Genomic DNA, 14,048 nt, shown 5'->3' with positions numbered 1-14,048 from the left:
CGGACGCTAAGGAGAGCTGCTACTGCAGCGCGGCGTGGACACTGCCGCTAAACGACAAAGCTATGACGCAAGCGCAATGTCGGATGCTAGCAGCTGTGGATGTTGCAGCAGAGGAGCGCTGACGCTGATTCTGACTCAGTCCCTAACCACATACGTAATATCAGGGGGAAGGGGTTTCATAATGAATCACTCACCAGAATCATACATCCGTCCTCATACACACAGCAGCAAGTAAGTCTATACTAGCGCATGGCGGAACAGCCATGCGCGCCTTTTATAGCAGCCGGGACCGTCTGCAAGTCTCCAGATCTCTTAGATGGACAAATGAGATCTGGAGCAGGACCTGAGCACATGACTCCCGATCTCCAATGGGAGGTCGTCCCATGAGCATTCCGAGTAGGAGGGCAGAAGGACTTGGCCTCAGGAGAGATTTGCTGCAAGGCAATCTCCTCTGCAGTAGATAAACAGCAGGAGACTGCAGAATGTGAGGGTCTGGATCCCTTCAGAGTAAACGCAGAAATCCGACGACGAACACTATCTTTGTGAGCTGGCAGTCAGTCTTGTTTTGGCCAAGACAAATTGTAACTGTTTTTCGGGTTAAATCATGCGTTCACAACAACTTGAAAAATACCCTTCTACTAGATGCAAAAGTTTTATTAAATATATTCCTAAAAAGGGGGAATTATCCTCTTGCAGTTATAGTCAGGGGGATAAGGGGACCTGACCCTGTTAAGGCCTAACACACTTCCCTTCCTTGCCGCAGAGGTTGGCAGCCTAATTTTGCGATATGGCTCCTCCGCTCCTTGTCGTTTCTCCCTCTCTGACCCTATTATGCCCTAAATTCTTACACCAAAAAAATACATAATAACATAATAGTGTTTGTGAAAGCAAAAATAATGCTCAAAAATATATATATACAAAGAGCCTCACATAGCAAAGGCCGTTGTTATAAATTTGAGCACCAGTCAAGAGCATCTGAGCACGGGTATATATGTCAATATTGATATAAAACAATTATATCCAGTCAAATAAATACATACAATGATACACAAGTCCCTAAACAGGAGCAAAAAACCTGCACTTTAGTAATAGCCAGTGAATTCAGACACCTAATTCATTCAGGTTGAATGCGTTCTATGGGGTGGATGGAGTCCTTGGGAGGCAAAACTGGTGGGTGCTATGTCTCCAGCTGGGGCAGCACAGGAACAATAGAAGGAAAAAAGAGGGAGACCCGTGGTGGATGACGTAGAGCAAGTCATCTACATCATTCAACCCAGGAGAACGGCAGCTGCATGGATTGACAAGATGCAGAGAAAAGAAAAAAGACTTTCATTACACCGGATTGCGCAGTGTGCCAGAAGTATCTAAAGTATTCTTTGGTATATACAGGGGCTTAGATACAGGTCAATGGACTCCAATACTGGAGCAGATAGAGGTGTTGGCTTTAGTTTACATTGGGAAAACCTGGTGACAGGTTCACTTTAGTGAGACATGTTTAAGAAATTAGTCCAATCTTGAAACACGTTGTCCTATTCAATATAATAAAAACCTTGAACTTTATCTTCAGCCCCGGTAGTGCTTCTGTTTACAGCGATTCTCCTGTTTTTGTACATTGGAATTTTCTAGCGTCCGCTCAGAGTTGTGTGTAACTGCACACAGCAGGTACGCTGTGTTTTATGTGCAGATTTTATAGAATTGCATTAGATGCAGAAAATCTGCAGGTGAAAAACAAATCTGGCACGACTTACCAAAAAGAGAGAAAAAAAACCCACAATGTCAAAAAACCCTATAAAAATGTATATGATAAAAAAGGCATAAAAAAATGCAATGCAAAAACGCAAGTACATAATAGGTGCAGAGCAGAAAATCTGCAACATCAAATACTCATCTTGGCGATGTAGCCTTACTCACATGTGTCTATGGTTATTGAAGTACAATTGTAAGCTTTTCATGAGTTTTTAAACTTTTATTGACAAATACATCAACCTTTTGAAAAGACTCAATATTAAGTGGTCACTCTTACAAAACTTTTGCAATTCACCCTTGGAGCTGGATATCAGTTTCTGGCCCAAATCCTGATTCTGACTAATGACCGCCTTTTCTTGTCTCATCAATGCTTGAAGTTTATCACAATTTCTGTGTTTTTGATTGTTCACCCGTTTTTCAAGGACTGGCCACCAGTTCTCAATGGAATTGGCCGTTGACCCAAAATGTCATTGTTCGCTGACCCACTTAGTTATCTCTTATGCCTTGTTACATGGTCTTCAACAGTCTGGAAAAACATTGAACCCAACTAAAGATTGATCCGCAGAGGATCGAGTTTGAGTCCAATTTCCTGAATTTTGAGGTTTTACACAAAGTCGAATATTAGCTGTCAAGACTTCCTGACAAAACCGAGGGGTGGGTGATGAAACGCGCGTCGAGGTTCAGTTGTCACTTCTTTTCATGCACCATGAGCACAGGTAATGATTGTTAAAACCAGCTATTATGGTACATTTTAGATTTTTTCCTTGTGTGTCTATTTAATAGCTAGTATGCTGTGTATATAGATTCTTTGGAGACTACTTTAGCTGCATATTCTTGTTCATGTTTGCACTTATGTGCTCTAATTAGCTATAGCTTTCACTTATCTATGTATATACTGATATATACATCTATCTATTTTGTTGTGACATACAAAATATTGGCTCTCTGGGCAATGTACCCGTTAAATTTCCAGTAATGCTGTGACTGTGTGAGCCAGTCATACATGTGATATGTGACCAATTATGGTTTTGGTAAACTTGGTGCATTTGTTTTGGGGTGTAAGTTTACTTGCTTCTGTTTTTCTGTTTATTTACATTTTTTGTTCAATATTTTGGGGTGACCCGGTAGGTCTACCATTATATGTTATTCATGTATTTACGTTTAATACACTTTTGATATGTTCTTAGTACTTGGATCCCCCTAAGCTTCTTGCACTCTGTAGGTTATATAAAATTGTGAGTGAGCCCACTCAATGGATGAAAAGCCCCACAAACACGAATGTTGGCATGACACAAGACTCATGGGAGCACTCATCTTTTCTTCTCCAGACAATCATTCTTCCAGATGTCTCAAACAATTTGAAGGGGCTTCATCAGAGAAAATAACTTTTTCAGGAACTACAAAGTTTCGTCTTCGGAGGACTTGGGCTCAAGTTATTTTCTGGAATGAAGATTGTAGACTACAACTTACATGTAACCACTAATATATGTAAACATTATTTTTTTCTATAACCTTTAATGCTTACTTTGCATGAAGTAATTGGCTGGGGCATTGTGGTGTTTTTGGACAAACCACAGGGATATTATTCCGTGTATGGGGTCAGAACACAATGGTGATATTTAGACCAGATTTCTCTTTTCTTCTGTGACTTGTATGTTCTGTGCCATCTTATAAACTGGACATTGGGTCATTGGGTGATGAGGCCAAATAGGCAGATTTGCCATTTGTGGTCACCTTACGCCCCTTCATATTTCCTCAGAGAATCCTCGACTATCCTAGAATAATACTAAAACTGGCATGTTCTGTACTATGGAAACCTCTGACCTTTACCCTTGTACTCTACAAGAGCTAATAAACTGGAGTTACTTATCAGCTCGCAGCAGCTGCAGTATTTCCATATGTGCTGGTTTGGAAACATATTTTCACAATTTGACATTTAGGGATTTGAGACCTATAGAAAAATCCCAAATGTCCTTCACTCAGTGTGAACAGCCTCATTGCACAATTAGACCAAGTGCCAAAGGGCGTTGCAAAACTAATCACTCCCCTATATGTCAAAGTGAGGTTCATGTATTAATTGTGTCATATTCTATAAACTGGTTTTCCCTTCATTACTGATCTGTTAGGAGTGGATGAAATCGCCGAGATATTCTTCATGTGTTATGCTTCTATTTTTCAGTGGATTCCCTCTTTTTTTTTTTCATTTGACACAGAAGAAAAAAAGTTTTTTCAGGATATTTTCATATTTGCTATTTCATTTTTCCTTCCTCTTTTCCCAAGAGCCATTACCATTTTTATCCCTCCGTTGATATAGCTGTACGAGGGCTTCTTTTTTGCAAGACGAGTTGTAGTTTTTTGAGTGACACCGTCCATTTTATCTATATAATGTAATGAAAAATTAGAAGAAAATTCCAATTAGGGCTCATACTCACTTGCGAGAGAACTCACACCATTCTCATGCGAGTCTCTCACATGAAAACCTGGCACTGCCTCCGGCACTCGGACCGGAGCGTGCAGCTGCACAGAAATACATGTAGCCGCACACTCTGGTCCCAGTGCCGGCGGCAGTGCCGGGTTTTCATGCTAGAGACTCACACGAGAATCGTGCGAGTCTCTCGCAAGTGAGTATGAGCCCTTAATTAAATATTTTGTTCTGACCACTTTTTGATGCATTTTTTGAGAAAATGCGTTGATCAAAATATGGGCTTTTTATATTTTTTTCTTTACACGGTTTGTCACTTTGATTAATTTATTTTATATTTTCATAGTGCAGACTTTTGCAGATGTATAGTTACAAAATATGTATTTTTTTAAAAACAATTTATCTGTTTATTTTTTTAGCAAAAGAAGTCATTTAAGATTTTTTTAAATATTTATTTATTTTTTATTTCCTTTATTTTACTAGTTCCTCTAAGGGTCTTGACCCGGTTTGATCACCTATACTATAGACTGCAATATTTCCATATAGTATTACGTAGTGAAATTGATTATGGCCTATGAAGCCCATACGACGGTAACAGGGGGATTCAGTAGGCGATCACATCCCAGAGGGGGCGATGGGTGCCCCTACATGCACAGACCAGGAATCCAACCAGTGCAATCCTCTGTCAGGAATTGACAGCAGCATCTACATGATTGAAGTGATTGGCATGCAGTCTGGTCGCTGGGGTTAGTGGCAGATGTCGGCAGTGTAGCACTGCTGGCACTTGTCCTGTATGGAGCAGGTTCAGTTTCAGAGCCGCCTATACATACACATCCTGTGTCACACTAAGGGTTAAACAGACTTTCTGTGTATATTAGTCTGTCACCGTGATTACTGAACTCTGTTTTAATCAAGACAAACTACTAGTGTGTTCCCAAGAAATAGCCTAAAATGTCTTTGTTGCCCATAGCAACCAATCAGAGAGCAGCTTTTATTTTATCTGAGCAGTTTGAAAAATGAAAGCTGCGCTCTGATTGGCTGCTATAGGCAACAATGACCGTTTTAATACACGAGATCCATTGTGTATTTTGGGACTATCCCCAGTCAGAGCCTTATTAAAGGGGTTTTCAGTTAAGTTTAAAGAGGGTGGAGATCCTTATAAATGAAAGAAACAAAGCTGGAATCTGCCCCCTACACCAGTCCGCTGACTGATGATCAATGGACCGTCATCACATGAGATGTGACGACCTTCAGACCACCAGTCACTTGACCATTGAGGCCACCGTTGGGCCACAGAGTCAGGTGACTGGCGGTGAGGAAATCATCTCTTCTAGTCCCACTGGCGTCTGTCAGAGCAGCAGTGCTGGAGGTGGGTGAGGGGATAAGTATGGCTTCTTTCTTTTATAAGAATCACCACCCCATATAAACTATAAAAAAAAAGTGGCAAAAAAATCCTACAAAGCTTCTGTATGTGCTCATGATGTCTAGTTCATGCTGTTTCTGCCCGGAATCTGCCTTAAAAAGCGCTGCAAAAGTGCACCCATAAAATCAGCATAGTGCTCAGCAATGTTAAAACGACACTGCCCATGCGCCTTCTTAGGCCTCGTTCACACATTCAGTATTTTACCTCAGTATTTGTAAACCAAAACCAGGAGTGGGTGATAAATCCAGAAGTGGTGACGGGTTTCTATTAGACTTTTCCTCTGATGGTTCCACACCTGGTTTTGGCCAACACATACTGAGGTAAAATACTGACCACTGACCTTATGTCACTTTTTTTTAACTGCTTCAGGAACCTCAACATGCTCATTATTTGTGTGGGTGCATACTTTACCACCTTTCAACACAGCAAGGGTGACATTTTCAGTGAATCGGCAGCAAAATTTGTTTGTAGCACGCGGCATATTTTGTTCTGTTACATGTGGACATACATTATGGCTGTGTTCACACACAACGTTTTTTTAGCGGTTTTTACCGCAATTTTCACTATAAAACCGCTAAAAATAAGCTTCCCAGTCATTTCTATGCATTTTGCACTTTTTGTGCACATTGATGCGTTTTTTTTTACCGCGAAAAAAACGCATCGCGGTAAAAACCGCTGCATGCTAATAAATTTTGCGGATTTTTCTGCGGATTTGGCTTCTTCCATGCGGTTTGAAACCGCTGCGGAAAAAAAACACATCAAAAACCGCGCAAAAAATGCGCAAAAGCCGCCGCGGAAAAAATAGGTGCGGTTTCTGGGAAGGGATTCAGGCTTTTGAGCAGAAATTTTCTGCAATGTGTGCCCTTAGCCTAAGGGTATGTGCACAGGCTGCGGAATGCTCCTCGGATTTGACCGCCTGGATTTTGTAAAATCCGCAGGTAAATCTGCAGGTCAAAAGACCTACGGTTTTACCTGCGGATTAGCCTGCGGTTTTTCATCTCCACAATGGAGCAGATGGCAAACCACAGCAGAATCCGCAGAAATAATTGACTTGTCAATTGTTTCTGCGGTTTTGAAACCGCAGGAAAACCGAGCGGAAAATTCTGCAGCGTCTGCACTGCGGTTTTTTTTTTGCCATAGGTGAGAATGCTACTGTACACCGCAGCAAAAACTGCAGCAGAATCCGCAGCGTGTGCACACACCCTTAGGCTATGTGCACACAGTTTTTATAAGGTGTCAAAAATGACGTTTCCCAGTGCAAACCATTCCAGGAAAAACTCTTTATTTCGGCAGATTGTGGAGCAGTTTTTCATTTCCTGAAGCGATTTTGAAGCATGGTGGGACAGTATTCTTCCTAAAACATTCTTTTTGCAATCTTTTGATTTGACGGTGACTTATTTGGAATGCTTTTCATTAAGAGCTTATTAAAAGAAGTGACATGGAAAGGAAAATGAAAAGTTTTTTTTCTCCAAGCTGATTCGAATGAAGATTTTGGAGCATATCAGCTCCAAAAAAACGTTTAAAAAAATCAAAAAATCATTGTGAATATAGCCATAGAGAGTACTTAGGCTATGTTCCCACGATGAGTTTTTGACGCTGCGTGTTGTTGAAAAAATTCAAGTAATCTATCTTACTTGATGAATGCAAAAATGCTGCAGAAAGTTTGCAACATCAAAAACGCACCAAAAGTTCATCGTGGGAGTTTAGCCTAAGGGTATGTGCACACAGTATCTTTTTAAGGCCAGGATCACACATGCGAGAAACTCGGACGAGTCTTGGCATCTTAATACCCGGTACTGCCGCCGGCACTCGGGAGCAGAGCGCTCAGCTGCATGTATTTCTATGCAGCCGCACGTTCCGCTGCCGAGTGCCGGCACGACGTGAGAGACTCGTCCGAGTTTCTCGCATGTGTGATCCCGGGCAGTGTCGGGTATTGACGTGCGAGACTTGTCCGAGTTTGTCACATGTGTGATCCTTGCCTAATGCAGATTTCGGATTCAGAACGACATTGCTGGTCACATATTTGTCACTTATTCTAATCACGTCAGTGTTCAGAAACCACCCGCCCTCTATAAGGGCAGTTTCACACGTCAGTGTCTCCGGTACATGTAGTGACAGTTTTCTCACGTACCAGAGACACTGACACACGTAGACACATTCGAATGAATGTGTCTATACAGATGCCAGCGTGTTTTCACGGACCATGTGTCCGTGTGCAAAACACGCTGACATGTCCGTTTTTGTGCAACAGCACGGATCACATGGACCCATACAAGTCAATGGGTCCGTGTAAACACGTACCGCACACGGATGCTGTCCGTGTGCGTTTTTAAAAGTCAAAGGGTTAACATTGAAAATAATTTTTCAAAAACACGGATACGGACACAAGGACAGCACACGGACAGCACACGGATGGCATACGTATGAACACGGACAGCTCCGGTACCGGTTTTTCCGGTACCGGAATTATCGGGACGTGTGAAACTGCCCTAAATAACAGTATAGAGCAAAAAGCCATCAGTGGAGCCACCAGAGAAGTCGCCTAAAGATACGGCCACCGGCGCTTTCCTAAAGCTGCTTTGCCTGGGAAAAATGAAGCCGAAGCCGTATGTACATAGCCTAAACTTGTACTCCCAAGAGTGTGTTCACACTGACTTTTTGCTGAGTTTTTGGAGGAGAATCTTTCCAAAATCCTTCTTTAAAATTAAACTTGATTAGTGGAAAAAGTCGCACATTTCGCAAAATGTTGCAAGAATGTGCCAAACATAGCAGGTGCACCTAAAATCATTCTGGGGGGGGGGGAACTGGAGTAGAGTCACAACAAATATTGCACCTTTTTAAAAAGTCGCATTTCATGTAGCTGTGCAACAAAATTGTAAAAGTCACACAGATGTAAAAGCCAGAAAACTAATTGAACCAGAAAAGACAACTTGAAAAGAGAAGCAAATCGATGAATTTGTCGGAATTAAAAAAAAAGTAACCAATTTGAGAAGTATTCATGCCAAAAACCTGGTGGGAATGCAATGATGAATCAGGGACTTGGGGTTTCTGTTCAATTTCTGCTCTAAAAACTGCAATGAGACGCCATGTACACATACCCTAAGAGGTCCAATAAAACCAGTCTGGAACTTGTAATTAATAGAAGCTTTGATAAGACTGTGAGCGGCAGAGGGGTCATTTACTTACTCATATCTGCATTATTGTAGGGTTCCCCCTATTTACTTCTTATTCTGTTACAGTTAATTGGCGCACTTGATATATAATAGGTTTTATGTAACGAGCAGGAGGCTATAAATATTGTAAAGACCTGGCTGAAAGTTAAAAATTAACTGACTCCATGTGTTAATGACATTTCATTATCTGAGCTCCTCTACAGTTCAGTTGCTGCGCAAGAAAAGTTACATCAGGACAACACAGAAAGTTTAAGAGTAAAAGAGAAAACTCTTAATATTTTATGTAAAAAAAAGTTATTAGTTTTGCAGAACTACAAGTTCACAATCAATAAAGTCTGCATAAAATATAAAATACTTCTTAAAGGAGCTTGTTAGTAATTAAAAGAGTAAACTAGGATTGGAAAGCAGCGCCACTCTTGTCCAATGGCGGTGTCTGGTAGTGCAGCTTTATATGAATGGGACCAATGGCGAGTGCAGTCAGAAAAGGGCCCATGTGCCAGAACCTTATATGGATCCTTTACTGTAGTCCAATAGCTCATACTTTGAAGGTAGAAATGGACCCCCTTTCCTCTTGGACCCCAGTGTGGCTGCACAGTTGCACCAATGATATGTCCGCCCCTGAATGGGATTGAGTTGCAATACCAAAATAAGCTAATGGAAAAGAATGGCGGTATTTCAGGATACATCTTACTGTGCAGGGAATGGGAGACAATGCGCAGTATTCCATCCTGTGTTTTGCTGTGTTCCATCCTGTATATAGCTTAGTTCTGACTGATGCAATTTTTAGCTGACTGGTGGGGTTTCAGTGGTCGGACCCCACTGTTCACATGTTGATGACTTATCCTACAGAGAGGTCATCAATATGTCAGTCCAGGACAAACCCTTTAAAGGGGGTGTCCCACAAACAAAGTTCATTTTAATCAATAGATCTTGGAATAATAATAATTTTCACAACTGGATGTGTTTAGAAAAAATGTTCCTGTGCTGAGATAATCGTATAAATGTGGCCCTGCTGTGTACTGTTTAATGGCTGTGTCTGACCGTGCAGGAACATGGTCTGATCGTAACACAGCTCCTGGGCAGGGGGGAAAGCAAAAGAGAGTATACAGACATTACAGGGCAGAATCGAAAATAATTAATTCGGCAGCGATCCCATACTGTAATGTCTGTATACTGTGTTTTGTTCTCCCCCCGCCCAAGAGCTGTGGCATGATCACATGATCAGACCATGCAGTTCTCTGAGCTCTGTATAACCCCCTCTCCTACCACTGACTGTTAGCTTTTTCCCCTGTACAGTGTACACAGAAAGCTGCCAATCAGTGATGGAGGGTTTGGCCGGACTACATGGCAGCAGGTTTACTAGTCCTCTAATAATAATCTCCTGCTGATAAAACAATGATTATAGCAAAACTACACTAAGAAGTCCAGTAAATGACACATCTCTGGAATCAGGGTGTCTGCCCATACATTATGCTGCTCTCAGATTAGGTGGCATAAACTTGGTGACAGATTCCCTTTAAGGTGTATGTACAACACTGCATTTGTGCAGTGAAAACAGGCTGTCAAATCACCCCATGAATAAGCAAAACAATTGTTCGTCAGATAAAATGATGTTATGGTATGTCCAAAAGATCATCGATTTTGGGAGTGCATCATACTGTGTAAACAGGATTCGCGCTGCCAAGAAAAATGGCGTCTACACTTACGGAGTGATCTATTACTGATCATTCAGTGCACATCTGAAGAGAGGTTTGCCTGTGCACAGAGGCTATTAAGTTACTGTCGAACAGTAAAAATGTTTCCAGTCGGTTGAAGCTGCGTGTTGCGCATTTTCCTGTGTAAACAGAATTCGTGCTGCCGAGAACACTGGGGTCCTATGTGCACCGAATTATTTATTAGGCCTGTTTCACACTTCCGTTTTTGTGTCCGCCAAACGGATCCGTTTCCGTTTTTTTGACGGAAACTGATGCAAACGGATCCGTTTCCGTTTTTTTGACGGAAACTGATGCAAACGGATCCGTTTTTTTAAAAACGGATCCGTTTTTTTGACGGATCCGCGGTAACCGAAATGGAAGTCTATGGGACAAAAAAAACGGATCCTGCAAAAAATGGCGGATCCGTTTTTTTACGGAAAACAACGGATTTTGACGGATTTGAAAAAACGGAAGTGTGAAACAGGCCTTACAAATCGTTCAGTTCACATCTGAATTAGCAAAAAATTGTTCTTATGCACAACTTTGACCCTCCAAATTAGATACCACGGTAATACCGACAGTAAATGTTTCCAGACGCAACTTGACAGATTGTAACACTGGATGCTTGAGCGTAAGAGACAGTTTTCAACAGCTATTAAAGTGACACGCCTGTACTGAGAACAGGCAAACCTCTGTCTATGAAATACGTGATGGAGAGCGTTGTGTGTCAGACATATATTGTTGGAAGGGACATGTCTGCAGACGATACGTTGCTGGATTTTCCATAGAGGGTGCGGTGAAGGATTAATAACGCAAGCATCTTCACTTTTGATTCCCGGCTGCCAAAATGTCTTAATGATAAGACTTCAATTTTAATTCTTTTATATATTTGTTTTTCAGTTATTGTCTCGTGTCAAAAGGTCATCACATGACTTTCCTAGCATCCTAAATAGATAATCCACATTCTACCATCCCTTTTTCTTGGCAAAAAAAAAAAACAATAATTGGAAATCTTTTTCTTGGAATCGTCAGCTATTAATTGTGGGGGAACTCAGCAGCAAAAGTAAACGTTGCCTACCTTGTACAATTAAAAGCGAGACCATTTTCCAAAATACTTCTTATATCAGTCCCTCACTGTTTTCAATATCTCTGCGCCGTAAACTTCATTGTCCATTGGATGTGGTGACTGTACTGTAACGCATTCACCTGTGTGATCATTCTATAAATAAGACACATTCTTATCCGCTGGAAATAAATTATGACTATTCTTAATGAGTGACAGGAAGCTGAGATCTTGAGAATCATGAGGAATTTATAAAGAAAAGTTATTGCAAAATATCCACATCTGTCCTAATTATTTTTTAATGTTGTCACTTGTATAATTTCAACAAAATCAACTTCTTTGTAAATTTGGGCAACGCTTACTGTTGCATATGCAGAGACTAGGTAGTGTTTAAGTTGAACAGTATTTAGGGATTCATGGCAAATTTTGCTGAAAGTATCCAATATGCAGTATATTGCTGTTTACTAACTAGCACCCACAGTTGTTTTGTCATCAACATAATTATTAGAGTAATGGTGCAAGAAAGGGAACAGTAATGGGGTAAAATTTTGCCCCTTGAAATATGATGAAGAGGAATGGCCTCCAGTACTGAATCTTCTGTGACAAAGCTGTATGAAAAGCCATAAAGATATGAAAATGATTGATAAAGAATAGCGGTCGAGCAGGAGCGCTGTAGATGTGGCCAGGAAGGTGATTTAAAGTGCAGGTCCACCGCAGCTCCAGCCGTATGCCTTCAAAGAGGATGATTGTGAACCGAAAGTGAATGACGGTCAGAGGAGCGCAGGAATAAGACCAGGACAATAAGTTCAAAGTTTACCACAACGCATTTCAACGGTAACACGTCATCAGACGAAGATGAAGACGGGTTACCGATGAAACGCGTTGTGGTAAACTTTGAACTTATTGTCCTGGTCATATTCCTGCGCTCCTCTGACCGTCATTCACGTTCGGTTCATAAAGATATGAAAAATCATATTATTAGTGAGTCTTATTATTAGTCTTGCATTATTATTGCCACATAACATGTGATAATGTTACATAAGTCTAAATGACCATAAGCATTCTTTGATAAAATGTTGTGTACATTGTTTCAGTAAATGAAGGCAAGCACTCTGTCGTGTCAGGTGACTTTTCGGAACAAATCATCATGTGTGTGCCTCCAAGGAATAAGACTCTTTCTGGCCATGTAATGACTTGTACCTTGCTTTTTTACCAGTTTTTCAGCCCTCTCTTATTTACAGTTCTCTCTGAGCTAGTGAATGGAAATTTGCTACTATGATGTCTCCCATGGACAGTACACACAAGCATGAGGGATTACTGCTCTCTTGTTTCTATAGCACAAGTTCAGAAGCAGCAACAGAATGGAGTATATTACAAAGCAGTTCCAAGCAGTGTAGCTTTAGTCCAGAACTTGAGTGAGATAAACGCTTACTAGAAATTAGCAGGTGGATATGGATGTGTCTCCCTCTGCCTGTTCCCTGTTCTCCTCCATTACATCTTTGGTGTCCAAGCCTTAGGTCATCACTAGGAATGACTTTAAATTGCTGTATGATAACACATGCTTGTTGAGGTTACTATAATCTGGACGTTAATAAATTGTTTCCTTACAAAGAACATAATATGAATATTATATCTGTGTGCAAATTGTATAAATCAACCCCCCCCCCAAAAAAAAAAAAAAAATGTAATCGAGTTTCTTTTTCTTCATTTCAAGGTCTTAGGTGTGTGTGTCTGATGTGTGAAAGCACCAACTATACCTGCCAAACAGAGGGAGCTTGCTGGACCTCAGTGATGCTTACAAATGGCAGGGAAGAAGTCATCAAGTCGTGTATTTCTCTTCTTGAGTTGAAGGCTCAAGTTTACTGTCACAGCTCAAACAACATCACCAGGACGGAATGCTGCCACTCCGATTTCTGTAATAACAGAACACTCCGTTTACCTGCCGGTGAGTTATCTTAGATTTCTGTAGAATTAGTCCAGCACTTTTACGAGTCCAGCTGTAGCTCTAGTTGCATTCATAAAATGCTCAATATCAGGCTCATAAAGCCATTTTGATATGTGTTTTCTAAAGAAATACACCAGCCTCATCAGGTTGAAGAGGTCTATGTAATGTATGTGGTTTATTATTGTAATATATTTTAGGAGTTTATACAACACTTGCTTTCTACTTTTAAGTTGTGCCGCTAAAACAAGGTAAAGGAGTACTCCGTTTTTTAAGAAGGATCTCTTGACGATAATGAGATCTCAAAATTTTACAGCAATTTTTTCGGCTCTTTTACAGCTCTTATAAGAGAGTTGGAAAAGTGTTTATTTTAACTTTTTTTGCATTAGTAAGCTGTTGGGTCATACCGCCACCGCTGCTGTTGTACATTACTTTCCTTCAACACCATATTAGCTTCATCTCATGTTTTTTGTTATGATATCTGCGTATGAATAGGCAGTTACATCTTTTATCTTCTGTAATGTGTTTTGTTAGGGTAAATTCACTAGAACATGGGATGACTGGCAGGGTAGCCGGCTGGAGAAT

At 40.8% G+C, this 14,048-nt stretch overlaps 1 protein-coding gene across 3 annotated transcripts in view; it reads left to right on the top strand.

Annotated features, from left to right (window-relative positions):
- ACVR1C (activin A receptor type 1C) overlaps positions 1-14,048 on the top strand; it is a 77,072-nt gene that overhangs the window by 9,996 nt on the left and 53,028 nt on the right. For all 3 annotated transcript variants that reach the window (XM_073545657.1, XM_073545656.1, XM_073545655.1), the window contains exon 2: positions 13,236-13,466. In XM_073545657.1, the coding sequence (XP_073401758.1) occupies positions 13,256-13,466 (211 nt within the window). In that variant the 5' untranslated portion in view covers positions 13,236-13,255. The remainder of the gene's footprint in view (positions 1-13,235; positions 13,467-14,048) is intronic.

The sequence above is a fragment of the Dendrobates tinctorius genome, unplaced genomic scaffold, assembly GCF_039654945.1.
Source record: "Dendrobates tinctorius isolate UK_male_01 unplaced genomic scaffold, ASM3965494v1 ptg000143l, whole genome shotgun sequence".
In the NCBI taxonomy this organism is placed as follows: domain Eukaryota; kingdom Metazoa; phylum Chordata; class Amphibia; order Anura; family Dendrobatidae; genus Dendrobates; species Dendrobates tinctorius.
The sequence above is the reverse complement of the archived record's forward strand: the minus strand, read 5'-3'. Positions and strand labels throughout refer to the sequence as shown.